Genomic DNA, 14,461 nt, shown 5'->3' with positions numbered 1-14,461 from the left:
AAGTAAATAAAGCCCTGATTATAATAATAGATACGTAAAAATTATCCAACATATGTTCACCACCCTGATAATGATGCAGTAGAAAAGTGCTTGAAAAAAAAAAACACTAAACGCAGTATAATAGTAACGTCAGATTTCACTACAATGTTTCAGATCAACAATGATGTTGGCTTGTTCGGAGGTTTTAGTACTTTAATGAATGAGTGCACAAAGTTTTTTCTTTAATTCCTGTAGCCCCCCAGACCCCCGGGGTCAGGGAGAGCTGACATTTCACCTCAGGGTGCTGTTTTGTAGGCATGGTGGGCGAGTATGGTTGCAGAAAAGATGGGCAGCAGTCACTTTTAAAATAAACTGATTGCTCACAACAACAAAAAATTTAGGGAGAGAGGGTTAGGGCACAAGACACCCTCGGGACAGTAGGCAGACAGATTAGCAGACTCCAAAAAAACAAAATCCAGCCAGGTAGACAGCAATACAAAACAAGGGCCTTAAGCCTGCACACAAAATGAAATGGACCACTAAGGAAAAGAGTAGCCCAAAAGCGCCATATATATGAGTCACAGGGGTATGGATAATAAAAATAGGTCAACAAAAGGAACCACAGAAACTGAAATATATCATTAAAAATTCCAAAATGTATTGAGTCGAAAAATAAGACATACAGTTTCAGTGAAATTAAATAGAAACCTTCCACCTCACCACTATAGCAAGTGACCACGTGGTTAAAAACGAGAAAAAGAAACATACGCATGGATCAGCTGCAGCTGCCTAAATGCATCAATGTATAAACCATAATGATCTTGAATGGATCACAGTCCACCATAATCAAGGTGAAACAAACAAAGGAGAAGGGGCACAAAGAAGCTCAATTGGATGTACCCACTAGATAACTCGGCCAAATCTACCGAGTATCAGATCGAAAACAACCAAATTGAGCAAATCCCCAGCCATGCATTCATGAATGACTAACAACAGCGGAGAGTGATGAGTAGCAAGTCAGGGGCACGGTATACAAGAAATGAGCCAATATTTATGTTCAAAAAACAGTGTAAAAAAACGTGTCCAGGATACACTGTAAAATGGTGATAAGTGAACGACGAAAAGTCTGTTCATTTAAAAAATATGTGATCCAAACAGTGATAAATGTGTCCTTTTCCCCACAATCAATCTCCAACACTGAGTGCAATGGCCGCTCACCTTAGGAGGAATGATATTGCATTTTTATGGGGTTCAAACGTTGGCTGAAGAGAATCACTCCATATATAGTCAAAACGCAGCTCATACAAAATAAAATGAGGATCTCCATACTGTAATATGTAAAATAAGGCTTTAATGTAAACAATAGTCACTTACAATTAAGTAGGAGACGGCAAATGTAGCCTAGGAACCAAACTGAGGGGTCCCAGGAAGATAGCAGCTGGAAAACCTGAACGTCCAGTCACCTGATTCCTCCCGATGCGTTGCGTCACAATCACGTGACTTTCTCAAGGGCGTGATTTTGACACAACCTGTCGGGAGGTGACTGGAATTTCAGGTTTTCCAGCTGCTATCTTCCTGGGACCCCTCAGTTTGGTTCCTCTGCAACATCTGATGTCTCCTACTTAATTGTAAGTTACTATTGTTTACATTAAAGCCTTACTTTACATAATACTGTACACTATGGAAATCCTCATTTTATTTTGTATGAGCTGCGTTTTTTTAGTTCCGATTTTCTAGCTGCTATTTTCCTGGGACCCCTAGGTTTGCTTCTTAGGCTACATCTGCTACTTAATTGTAAGTGACTATTGTTTACATTAAAGCCTTATTTTACATATTACACTATGGAGATCCTCATTTTATTTTGTATGAGCTGCATTTGACTATATATGGAGTGATCCTCTTCAGCCAACGTTTGACCCCCATAAAAATGCAATATCATTCCTCCTAAGGTGAGCGGCCATTGCACTCAGTGTTGGAGATCGGTTGTGGGGAAAAGGACACATTTATCACTGTTTGGATCACATTATTTTTGAATCAACAGACTTTTTGTTGTTCACTTATCACCATTGCACAGTGTATCTTGGACACGTTTTTTTACACTGTTTTTTTTGAACATCTCACATGATATATATATTTTGGGACTTTGATATATTTATATTCTTATTGGATGATGTGTAACACTTATTGATGGTTTGTTTGTTTGCACATGCACTTTTTTCATCATATAATTGTTTTTAGATGCATGTTATATGTTTTGAAGCTCAGGATTAATATTATGTAATTCTAAATATTGTTTCACTATTCCTCTATTTCACTATTATATTATTAATATAGCACCGCTTCATATTCCTTTATTCATTTCTTATGTGGTGGCACTACAAGGATAGGCGGCTATATCCAGTTCTTTATACACAGTTCATATTATTTTTAGTGATTGCCTCTTACTTGGTAGTGCATTGGTTTTTTGTTTTGCACACTGTCTCCAATAGCAACCAAAAACTCACAACACCGTGCAGGGTTCCCTTGGATGAGTTCCCCTTGAAGCTTTCCCAGCCTCTCCACAGTCCCTGACTTATGAAACCTCTGAACTCAATTTCTTTCCTCATGCCTCCAGACAACAACCTGACTCTCTCTGGCAGAGCCTCCCTTGTGCCTCCAGGCAATAAACAGGCTTTCTCTGACAGCCTCAAGAACATGGCCAGGCCTTAGACTCCAGGTCAAATTCAACGCAGCTGTTCCTCCCACATCCACACCTGACCAAGGTTTAGGTGGAAAGACCAATATCACCTGACTTTCTCCAAATATATACTCTCCCCCAGCAAGCTCAGTGGTCATGAAACTCCTACTGATTGCCTGAGAGAAATATGCATATTCATAACTTAGCTTTACTGCAGCTCACTGCAATGCCACCTATTGACAGAAGAGAGGAACCACAGGTAAACCAGGCTTAGGAGAAAACCCAAATGATCGCAAAGACTACAAATCAGCTAGGTTAGTTATCACCTAGCACAGCTAAATTTACTAATAGCCCCTGTATAGGACAAGGGGGCTAGATTCCTTCCCTCTCCTTTTTAAACACTAGTATACTTATCTGTGGGGTTTACTGTAAGGAAGACAATAAACAGTAGCAGTCAATGAGCACAGCCAGGCAATTACTTTTCTTTTCTAAAACTTTAAACATTAAACGCTGTAGAAATAGGAAGAAACATGTTGGGGGCATGGCCTTGATCAATAGAGCTGAGACTGATTTTACCTGCTACCCACTCGGGCCGGAAGAGGTGTGCGGTGGCCAGGCTATCTCTTCCTATTTCTACAGTGTACTTTGGGTAAGATTGAACCTTTCCCCAGCATGTACCCTTACCGTTAACTTGAAAAGATTAAAGCCAAAATTGTGGGGAACGGGTAAAAGTTTTTATTGCTGTCTGTGTCTATAATGGGTAGATTCACCCACTCTGTTTGTCCTGGTAACCATTGTCTGCTGCACAGAATGTGATAGTACAGAAGGACAACTGTCCAAGAGGGGAATTCCCTTCCCTTTGGAAAGATTTCCTCTCAGTTGAGCCCCTGAATCAGGAAGAAAGACAGAAAATGAATTACAAAGACCTACTGTACTTCCTTTCCTGACGTATCTCAATAGCATCATACATGGCTTGTGTGATGCCATGGAGATGTAAAAAAAACGGAAATTTGATTACCAATACACACCAAATTTTCCTTTAATTATGTATCTCAATAGTATCGTACATGTGCATGCGTGACCCCATGGAGATGTCAGAAAAGAAGAAAATTGATGGCCAATACTTATCATAATATTCCTTTACTGACTTCATGGCTTAATGCAAGGGCTCCTGGAATGCCCAGGAGATGTCCGAAAAGTGGAAGATTGTTTTCCATCACACATCAAAATATTATTTTCCTGATATATCTTTTTTTTTTTAAAGGTATTTTATTGAACAAACAAAACAATACAGAACAGAAAAATAAAATAAAGCATGTCAATGTAGGAGTCAAAAAAGACATACAAGACTCCATTTTACATCAAAAGCCATGGCATAAATAATAAACAGAACTGTCAGCTGTAACATCAATAGAGAACCCTCCCAGCCAAAAGAAAACTCCCAGAGGCTGTAATGAACATCGGCTATGTAGAGTCAGAAACCGAAGAGGCAGTCCGGTCAGAGTCCACCCAGAAAGACCAAATTTTCCGGAACTTCTTGGGGCAGCCTCTGGCCTCATACGTCATTTTATACAGAGGTAATGCCTGGTTAATAAGTGCAATCCATAATGGAACGTCAGGGGGAGCAGAAAATTTCCATCTAGTAGCTATAGCCTTCCTAGCATAGAAGAATGTCAAGCGGAGAAACAATTTAGTACGAGCAGGGGCGTCCTCGTCATCCACATAACCCAGCAAGCAACGAAGGGGGCTGCAAATATTGGATAACTGAGAAATATCAGCAATAAAAGCAGTGACTTCCGACCAAAAGGCAAGGATAGGGGGACATTCCCAAAACATATGGAAAAATGAGCCATCTGCAGCAGTACACTTGGAGCATAGCGGAGAAGGCAATGTACCAATTTTGTGCAAGAATACAGGGGTATAGTACGCTCTATAAAGAAGCTTCAATTGGATATTTTCCTGATATATCTCATTAGTATCATACTCACCCAGATGATGCCATGAAGATGTCAGGAAAGTGGAAGATTGGTTATCAATACACATTAAAGTATTCCTTTCCTGATATATCTCATTGGTATCATACACTCACCAGTGTGATGCCATGGAGATTTTAGGAAAATGGAAAACTGATTACCAATTCTTAGCATAATTTTTGTTCCAGATGTACTGTATCTCCATGACTTCATACATTGACTCATGTAATGCCATGAAGGTGTCAGGAAAATTGATCACCAATACTTGCTGTAATTTTTTTTTCTTGACGTATTTCATTGGCATCATATACTGGCTCTTATGGTGTCGTGGAGATGCCAGGAAACAGAAAACTGTGTTTTATTTCTTTCATAGCAAGACAGCAGTACTTAGTTACTTGACCTCTTGCCGCCTACGTAATGCCTTATGGGCAGCGGCAAAGAGGGCAAGCTTTAACTCCCACACACAGCAAATATGAATCCATGGATGGCCGATGTTTCTGTGCTGAGAGTGCACTCCTGGTCTCTATTGATGATTGGGAGCCAGCGGGACCGACTCCTGATCAAGTGACCACTGTGATAGCCAATGACAGTGGTCAGGCAGTCCTTCCAACCCGCCCACCCCCTTCCCAGCATAAAGACCTAGTTAAAGTGATGCCGGGCAGGGGCTGGGCAGGATAGGTTAAAAGTATAACATTGTTTAGTGATTTTTAAATTTGCCATATTGGTTCATGTGAAATGTGTTTTTAATGACAAGTGCAATTTAAGGCAGAGATGGTTTGTTCAGTGAGCACTAGCAAAATTCTGCAATTATGCACAGCATACTTGCAAATCATGGCATACTTACCTCCTCCAGCGATTAACAGATCCCCGCTCCCTGTTGCCAATGTTGCCATTTTCTCTGCTGCTTCTTTTACATCTGGCACCTTCTTTCTCCAGCCAGTGGATGACCACTGATGACCTAATTCCCATGCATGAACTCTGGAGTTACATTATCCCAGAACACTGTTCAATTTTCTGCATACAAAGACTAAGAATATACACTGCACTAAGCATAACGGGAGTTTAGAAGGTGCTTGCTCCAGGTCTGTGACTCACTAGGTAGTCAAAAAATTGCTAGGGAAAGGAAAAGGGTTTTTTTTTTTGGCAGAAGAGACATACAAAGTCTCCCCACCAGAAAAAATCTGCCTCCTAGCAAATTGTTTAGACTCCAGTTTCCCTTTAAAGCCGTAGTAAACGTTGGCATTTAAAAGAGAAGTTTGGGTTTCTTTTTTTTACATTTATACTTACCTAGGTGGATGCAGCATCGGTCCCCCGGCCCCTCTGCACTGAGAAGCGAGCGAGTGTTCAAACACCGCTGATCGCTCGGTTCTGACACCTCCCTGAGCAGAGAGTTGTTGACTGCCAGTCCACAGCTCTCTGCTCTTCCCCCTCCTCGCTCATTGGAGCGCTGAGAGGCTGAGTTGGTTGTCGTTCCAGGCACCTGGTGGATCCCGACTTCCATTGTCGGGATGTTGCGGTGCCTGCACCGTCTTCTGTGACGTCAGAGAGCAGACTTCAGCCTGCTGTCTGCTGAAAACGGGTCACAGGTGTGTAGAACGAACTGCTCTCCTGTGATCCATAGGAGATGTACAGCTAAACAAGCCTCCTTTAGGAAGAAAAAAATCGCCAGCAAGTCAATGGCATAATGTGCTAGTACACATCGCATTACTAGCACAATATGAAATTCTTATTTTAGAACAAAGCCCTCCAACGGCTTGATGTCACTGCTGACAGGGTTTCCATCTCCCCCCAGTCCCGGTTTTGCGGGCTCTGGCTCTATGAATGGACGAGCTGCGATGATGTCACTCCAATGCATGTGCGTGGGAGTCAGGGCTAGACATGTGCAAAATGAAAAAATTTGTTTCGTTTGGATTAGTTATTTGCATAAATTTGTTTAGTTAAATTCGTTTTCGGAATTCATTTTGTTTATTCGAATTTGAATTGATTATAATTCTGAAAATTTGAATCGATTCTAATTCCATTAGAAATGTATTCTATTTGAAATGTGAATTTTGGAAAATGGTTATATTCTTTCTATTCCATCCTATTCTATTGTTTTTTTTCTATTCTATTCTTTTTTTGTTCCAACTGTTATTTTCGGGGAGGGCTGCAATATAAAGACCTAACCCGAAAATAAGCTCTAGTTTAGTGTTTGTAAAATCCTAGAATCCACTTTTTTACTGTTTTAAAACTTCTTTCACGTTGTCATTATGGGTGATTGTTTGTAGAATTTTGAGGACAATAATGAATTTAATCCATTTTGGAATAAGGCTGTAACATAACGAAATGTGGAAAAAGTGAAGCACTGGGAATACTTTCCGGATGCACTTTATATCTAAAGCAATAAATAAGATCTTAATTCGGTGCTGTGACTGAAAGTCATGGGTCAAAGGGGACATGGATGGCTTTCCAAAAATGTATCCACGTGGCACATACAACGTTACTGTTATCCAGCTGTGATTGCAGACATCACCATCCTTCAGATAAAAGTTTTTATTTTGTGATGTCTCAACACTCAGAATATTATATTTGATTTTACAAGCCACAAAATCATGTCAGTTATGTGATAAATCTAATAGGGTTTACACTGTAGTGCTGTAGTGCTAGATCCTGTTCATTCTTAGCACACAATGATAGGATGTAGGGAGTTTCCGTAGCCTTAGCTTTCTTGTAAAACATGTGTCTAAACGCCAGTAGACAGCAGATGAGGGGAATCTCCGTTCACTCAGCTCACTTACTTGTCTGAACACACCCCGTCAGTGTATGCGATACTCATCCACTTTCTATCAAACACATAGACCAATGTGTGTGTCCAATTTATAGTCCCCTATTAAATGAGGCAGAGAGGTTTAGCACATCGACCCACTGCAACCAATCAGAAACGATCTTCACATGCTCCAGCCAACATAAACATTTTACTCTTTGTAGGACCTCCAGTGTAACCAGTAGGAGGCAGTAGGGGGAGGCTGCATGTCCGCAGATGGGACCCATAGCCAGTATTATAATAAGGCATCTAAACCCTACCCCCCAGTTCCGACTAAACTTTACACACATGAAATCCGATTACTAGGTATAGGTTAGTGAACATGATTCCTCCTTGTGCTATATTGCTTTATATTTTAAGTAAGACTGATTGGTAGGACTTAAAGGAGCAGTGCGGTGCCTTAACCTATAACAATCAAGCAGACGCTATGTTTTACTATCTGGTATATTGGTGTTTCATGACATAAAGAGCAACTGTACACTTGTTGGCCATAGCAACCAATTGTAATTTTCCTTTATTTGAATAATAAACTATTTGGTTTCTATAGACAAAGTTTCCTCATTTTTCATATTTTAAAATAAACTCCACATTCTTTATATAGTTACATAGTTAGTGAGGTTGAAAATAGACACAAGTCCATCTGGCTCAACCAATAAAAAAAACAAAAACAGTAAAGAAAACACAACCCCATAAACACAATCCTATACCCGCAGTTGATCCAAAGGAAGGCGAAAAACTCCAGCAAAGCATGATCCAATTTTCTACAGCAGGGAAAAATAATTCCTTCCTGATCCCCCGAGTGGCAATCGGATATTCCCTGGATCAACTTTACCTATAAATATTAGTACCCAGTTATATTATTTACACCCAGGAAAGAATCCAGGCCTTTTTTAAAGCAATCTAGTGAGCTGGCCAGAACCACCTCTGGAGGGAGTCTATTCCACATTTTCTGTGAAAAAACCTTTCCGTATTTGGAGACAAAATCTCTTTTACTCTAGACGTAAAGAGTGCCCCCTTGTCCTCTGTGATGACCCCAAAGTGAATAACGCAACACCAAGTTCACTATATGGACCCTTTAGGAATTTATACATGTTGATCATATCCCCCCCTTAATCTCCTCTTCTCAAAAGGGAATAAATTTAATTTCTCTAATCTTTTTTAATAGCTGAGCTCCTCCATGCCTCTTATCAGTTTGGTTGCCTTTCTCTGCACTTTCTCCAGTTCCCCGATATCCTTTTTGAGAACTGGTGCCCAAAACTGAACTGCATATTCCATATGAGGTCTTACTAATGATTTGTACAGGGGCAAAATTATATCTCTCTCTCTGGAGTCCATGCCTCTTTTAATACAAGAAAGGATTTTGCTTTAAAAGGTTAAAGTTCTCTCTTTGGAAACCGCAGCTTGGCATTGCATGCTATTATTAAGCTTAGGATCTACCAGAACACCCAGATCCTTCTCTGCTTTGGATTTCCCCAGTTCTACTCCCCCTAGCAGGTATGATGCATGTATATTCTTTGCCCCCAAGTGCATAACATTACATTTATCAACATTAAACCTCATATAGTTACATAGTTAGTGAGGTTTATCTAGCAATCTATTTTCTCGGCATCCTAAAAGAACAATTGAGCACTGTCTGTGATACTTTTTTTATTTGCACTAATATGCAAATATTCAGAACAAGCTTTCGGGGTGCTTGAAGGTTCAAACAGCACTAATACACAAAGGATTAATTTACTAAAACTAGAGAGTGCAAAATCTGGTGAAGCTCTGTTTGGAAACCAATCAGCTTCTAGGTTTTATTGTCAAAGCTTAACTGAACAAGCTGAAGTTAGAAGCTGATTGGCTGCCATGCACAGCTGCATCTGGTGTTGCACTCTGCAGATTTAGTATATCGACTCCAAAGTTTTAACCGAATGTTAAGACAACCCCTGAGGGAAACCAGAGAAAAAAAACTACACAAACAAATGTACACAGCAATGGTAATTAAAGTGTAAAAACCCCACATGAGTGCCCCCCCCCCCTAGCAAGCAGCTTGCTATGGGGGCACTCAGAGTAGAGGGGGGGGCAGGAGTGCTGGGGGAGGACCTGAGAGATGGAGCATCAGGGCTGCTCTTTGCAAAACTATTGCTTAGAGCAGCTTAGTATAGGTATAAGGTGTATGTTATTTTTAAGAAATAAAAAAATACCTTTAATATCACTTTAAACTTGAGTACTTAGTGAGATAAGACAGGGGGAGAGCTACAAACTGAGAGGGGGAGTAACAGTCACAGAGGGAAGGGGGGGGGGGTTGTATCTATGCATCCTACATAGACATTCTCCAATATCAAGTGAATTTTGCAAAGAAAGAAGAGACTTACGGTTTCTGCTCCAAAACACCAAAAAGTGATGTAAAGTGCGCCAATAGTCCATAATCTGATCATGAAGACTTCCATGCTACTCCACAAAAGCCAGATGATTTTAGTGTGCAGTGCCTCTTCTCTGTCCTGGAGGTAATCTGTTCACCACTCAGTCCTTGAAGTAATCTGTCCTGAAGATATGTTCACCTCTCTTTCCTGAAAGATGTTTGTTCACTTCTCTGTCCCGAACGTGATCTGTTCACCTCTCTGTCTTGGAAGTATTCTGTTCAGTCCTCTGTCATGAAGGTAATCTGTTCACCTCTCTGTCCTTTAGGTATTCTGTATACCTATCTGTCCTGAAGGTATCCAGTTCACTTCTCTGCCTTGGGAGTGTTCTCTTCACCTATGTGTCCTGAAGGTAACCTGTTCACCTCTCTGTCTTGGAGGATAATCTGTTAACCTCTCTGTCCTGGAGGATAATCTGTCCACCTCTCTGTCCTAGGGGTAATCTGTTAACCTCACCGTCCTTTGGTTATTCTCTTTACCTATCTGTCCTGAAGGTATCCTGTTCGCTTCTCTGCCTTGGGCATATTGTCTTCACCTCTGTGTCCTGGAGGTAATCCGTTCACCTCTCTGTCCTGGAGGTAATCTGTTCCCCTCTCTGTCCTAAGGGTAATCTGTTCACCTCTCTGTCCTGGAGGTAATCTGTTCCCCTCTCTGTCCTAAGGGTAATCTGTTCAACTCTCTGTCCTAAGGGTAATCTGTTCAGCTCTCTGTCCTGGAGGGAATCTGTTCCCCCTTCTGTCCTGGGGGTAACCTGTTCACCTCTCTGTCCTAAGGGTAATCTGTTCCCCTCTCTGTCCTAAGGGTAATCTGTTCACCTTTCTGTCCTAAGGGTAATCTGTTCACCCCTATGTCCTGGAGGTAATCTGTCGCCCAAGGTAATCTATTTACCTGTCCTGGAGGTATTGGGTTCCACCTCTATGTCCTGGAGGTATTTTGTTCACCTCTCTACCCTGGTGGTGTCCTGATCACCTCTCTGACCCTGTATTTAATCTCTTTTCCTCGCCAGCCTGTATGACCTCCCTGCCTGTCCCCACCACTTTCACAAACTTCTTAGTAAATTGCAGTAACTGGAATGCAGGAGTCCCAATTATTCCATCTCCCTCTGCAGCAATCTCAGAATGTACTCCAGTCCTGAAACAGTATACTGGTCATTCCCAGCATTCATTGTTCCTAAATCCAAACATTTGTTGTGCTCCTTTTGTATTGTTCTCTCCCAGGAACCGTTCATGCAGCCAGTCACTGGATAATGTCCCAAGTGTGTACTGAAGGGACTTTCGGTTCTATCTTGTGTCTGTGCTCTGTTACTTCCCTCTCTGTACAGTAGTGTGTGTGGCTCCCACATTCTTTGCTATCTTCCCAGATGTGAAGCCAGCCCTCTGCTCCTCCCTTACATGGCTGCACACAGCCAGGAGACACAGCCCTCATGTATGCTAGACTGTTAAGCATTTCAGAATTTTAGACAGCTTTAATCAAGGTAAAAGACAGTTACAATACATAGTATGCATGCAGTTATTTAAAGCGACCCTTTAAAATAGAAGAATCTTATAATAAAGGGTGTTACAGCATAAAAATAACAAGATAAACATGGATAGCCTTGTAAAAAGTAACAATTCCAGCTTGTGCTTACATTTTTAGCATCAATCCAGAGACTTCCATAACTAGATGTCCCTGCTCCTAGATCTCCTTAAAGCGGATTTCCACCCACATTCCACAATGGCCTCCATGCAGATCCTGTGTGCAGGCTAAAAACGTATTGCCTTTTTTTTTTTCTGTTGATTTACCTTATTTATAAAGGAATACCTATCTTCTTCCTGTGTATGTCCCCGCGGCGGGGTACGTCATTTCCGGTGTTCCGTGAAAAAACCCTACCCGTGAAAATTCCCTACCCTCGTCACTTCCGGTGCACCTACGTCATGGAACAGCTGAGCAGCTTACCACTGCGCATGCTCACAGCTCCGGAGGGTAGGGAATTTTCACGGGTATGGGTTTTTTAACGTTACACCGCATCAGCTGTTGCCGTGGGTACATTAAATCATCTCCGCTCCTACCCCTGTGACTTCCCTGATCTCGGCTCATGAATGTAAAAGCGGCGGCGGGTCTATGAAAATATAAATCACGGAGCCCACATCTCCGTGACTTATATTTTCACACACCCGCCGCCGCTTTTACATTTAGTATCCGAGATCAGGCAAGTCACAGGGGTAGGAGCGGAGATGATTTAATGTACCCGCAGCAACAGCTGATGCGGTGTAATGTTACAAAACACTACCCGTGAAAATTCCCTACCCTCCGGAGCTCTGAGCATGCGCACTGGTAAGCTGCTCAGCTGTTCCATGACGTATGTCAACAGGAAGTGACGAGGGTAGGGAATTTTCACGAGGTAGGGTTTTTTAACGTTACACCGGCTTTGCATTGGCTCCTGAGAGATGAGTGTCATCAATCCCAGGAGTCAATGGGCATCGCCGGCTCGTATTGTTTCCATAGCAACGGGGTAAGAACTTCCTCTGACGCTATGGAAACCCGGCTGACATGCAGTGGTGGCGATTTTATCCCACTGCACACGTGCAAGATCAAGAGGTGCATGATGAGTAGCCAGCATGCACCAAATCCCGGAACAGAGACCCAGAGGGCTTTACATGCCCACACTTGAGATGACCCCTCTGTACAGAGGAGGTGAACAGTAAGTTTTTAATGCAGCACAATAACAAACCAGTGGCAACTCTTGAAGATAGCTAAGGGTAAAAGAACGAGCAATGACTATACCAGAGGTAATTTTATCTTAAAAAAAAAAAAAAAGACTGGAACTCTGCTTTAATCTGATGGCTGGCATCATTCCACCCACTTTCTCCAAGCCTGAACCCACCCCAGCTTGTAACTGGACAGTGAAAGGAGAAGCAGCACAGTGATCAGCTCAACTCTCTGTCACTCTGCTTTCTCCTCTTATCTGATTGGCTCCTCATGCTGCTTCTTCCTTTCATTCATCAAGCTGAACTCTGGGGAAAAGAAAAATCCTCCCATGCAGTGGCGCTTTCCATACTGTAGAGGTTAAAGCAGAAGTTAAACAATAGTTACCTTTGCATCAACGGTCTAATACCTGCAAGTCTTTCACCAGCATCTTCTTCCCAGCTTTCAGCTCTTCTGTACAGGGACTGCAAGAGGCCAATACCAAGTAAAATTCAGATACTTAGAAAAAGAACTGAGGTCAGTATCAAATATAAATTGCTGTTTTAAAATAAGCAGCACACTTACATTTAAGTTAGCAAACAACATCATAGATAGGGAACACCTCAGCACCCCATCTCTTGACATCCACCAGGTATTTTGACAGCTGTCATCCTTCTGTGGAAGTGAGAAAGCCACCACTAATATCTATATCTTGAGCTGGCTGACTCCCGGTCTTCCTCGGTCTCTGTTTGATCAGTGATGCCTACAGCCTCACACTGATCACAGCTACTTGGTCTCAGGTGTTCCCTACCCATGCTGTTTCATGCTAACTTCAATGTAAGTGTTATGCTTATTTTAAAAAAGTAATTTTTATTTGATACTGACCTCGGCGCCCTGTTGTTCGTTTCCTTCTACATTGAGGTGATCCTACCTAGATTTTACGCAGGAGCTGCAGAGGTTCCAATCTCGGTCCCTTCTCCTGTTCAGCCATCCATCCGCCTCATCCCTTCCTCTATCCTGTTGATGGTCTACAGATACAATGGAAGTTCCAATAGACCAAGTGACTGCACTTCTCCTAGGAACGCCATATGTACTGTGTACTTGTACACTCTTTGAAATTCAGGTACTTATACTGCTTGCATTTAAGAAATATATTTAACCACTTGCCGACTGCCTAACGCCGATCTACGTCGGCAGTCAGCCCCTCACAGGCAAAGTGACGTAGGGCTACGTCACTAGCTTGTGAGGGTCTAGGGAGCGAGCGCGCGCCCCCGGAGGCGCGCTCCCGCTCCCGCGTGGTCACGGACCCCCCCGCGCGTGTGACCGGCGGACCCGATGTCCGCCGGTCACTCGGCGATCGGCGGGGGAGAGGGAGAATGTCAGGCAGCTTGTGTAAACAAGCCACCTGTCATTCTCCTTGCTGTTAAGACACTGATCTCTCGGATCTAGTATGTAGATCCGTTGATCAGTGTCCATACAGCTCAAGCCCCAGCCAATCACAGTAGAAAGCACGCCCCTAGGGATACACACAGCCCCTCCCTCCCAAATAAAGTTAACCCCTTCACTACCAGTGTATTTTTACAGTAACAGTGCATATATATAGCACTGATTACTGTAGAAATGTCACTGGTAACCCCAAAAGTGTCAAAAATGTCAGTCAAGGGTCCGATCTGTCCGCCCCAATGTCGCAGTACCGCAAAAAAAAATCGCAGATCGCCGCCATTACACGTTAAAAAAAAAAACAACAAAAATGACAGAAATCTTTCCCTTTGTTAGTAAACGCGATAACTTTTGCGCAAACCAATCAAAATACGCTTTTTGCGATTTTTTTTACCAAACATAGGTAGCATAAAACAAATTGGCCGAAAAAGTAAAAAAATTTTGATTTTTAAATTTTTTTTTGGGGGAATTTCATATAAAAAAATGTGAAAAATATTGCTATTTTTGCAAAATTGACGCTCTT

General features: G+C 42.1%; 1 protein-coding gene across 1 annotated transcript in view; it reads right to left on the bottom strand.

Moving 5' to 3' along the window:
• The window catches only part of TNFRSF11A (TNF receptor superfamily member 11a), a 131,725-nt gene extending 121,774 nt beyond the window's left edge, over positions 1–9,951 (bottom strand). Inside the window, exon 1 of the mRNA XM_082259312.1 lies at positions 9,790–9,951. Coding sequence (XP_082115438.1) covers positions 9,790–9,864 — 75 coding nt within the window. The 5' untranslated portion in view covers positions 9,865–9,951. The remainder of the gene's footprint in view (positions 1–9,789) is intronic.
• Between the last annotated feature and the right edge of the window lie 4,510 nt (positions 9,952–14,461).

This window comes from Pelophylax lessonae (genome assembly GCF_965119305.1).
Source record: "Pelophylax lessonae genome assembly, chromosome: 5".
Lineage (NCBI taxonomy): Eukaryota > Metazoa > Chordata > Amphibia > Anura > Ranidae > Pelophylax > Pelophylax lessonae.
The sequence above is the reverse complement of the archived record's forward strand: the minus strand, read 5'-3'. Positions and strand labels throughout refer to the sequence as shown.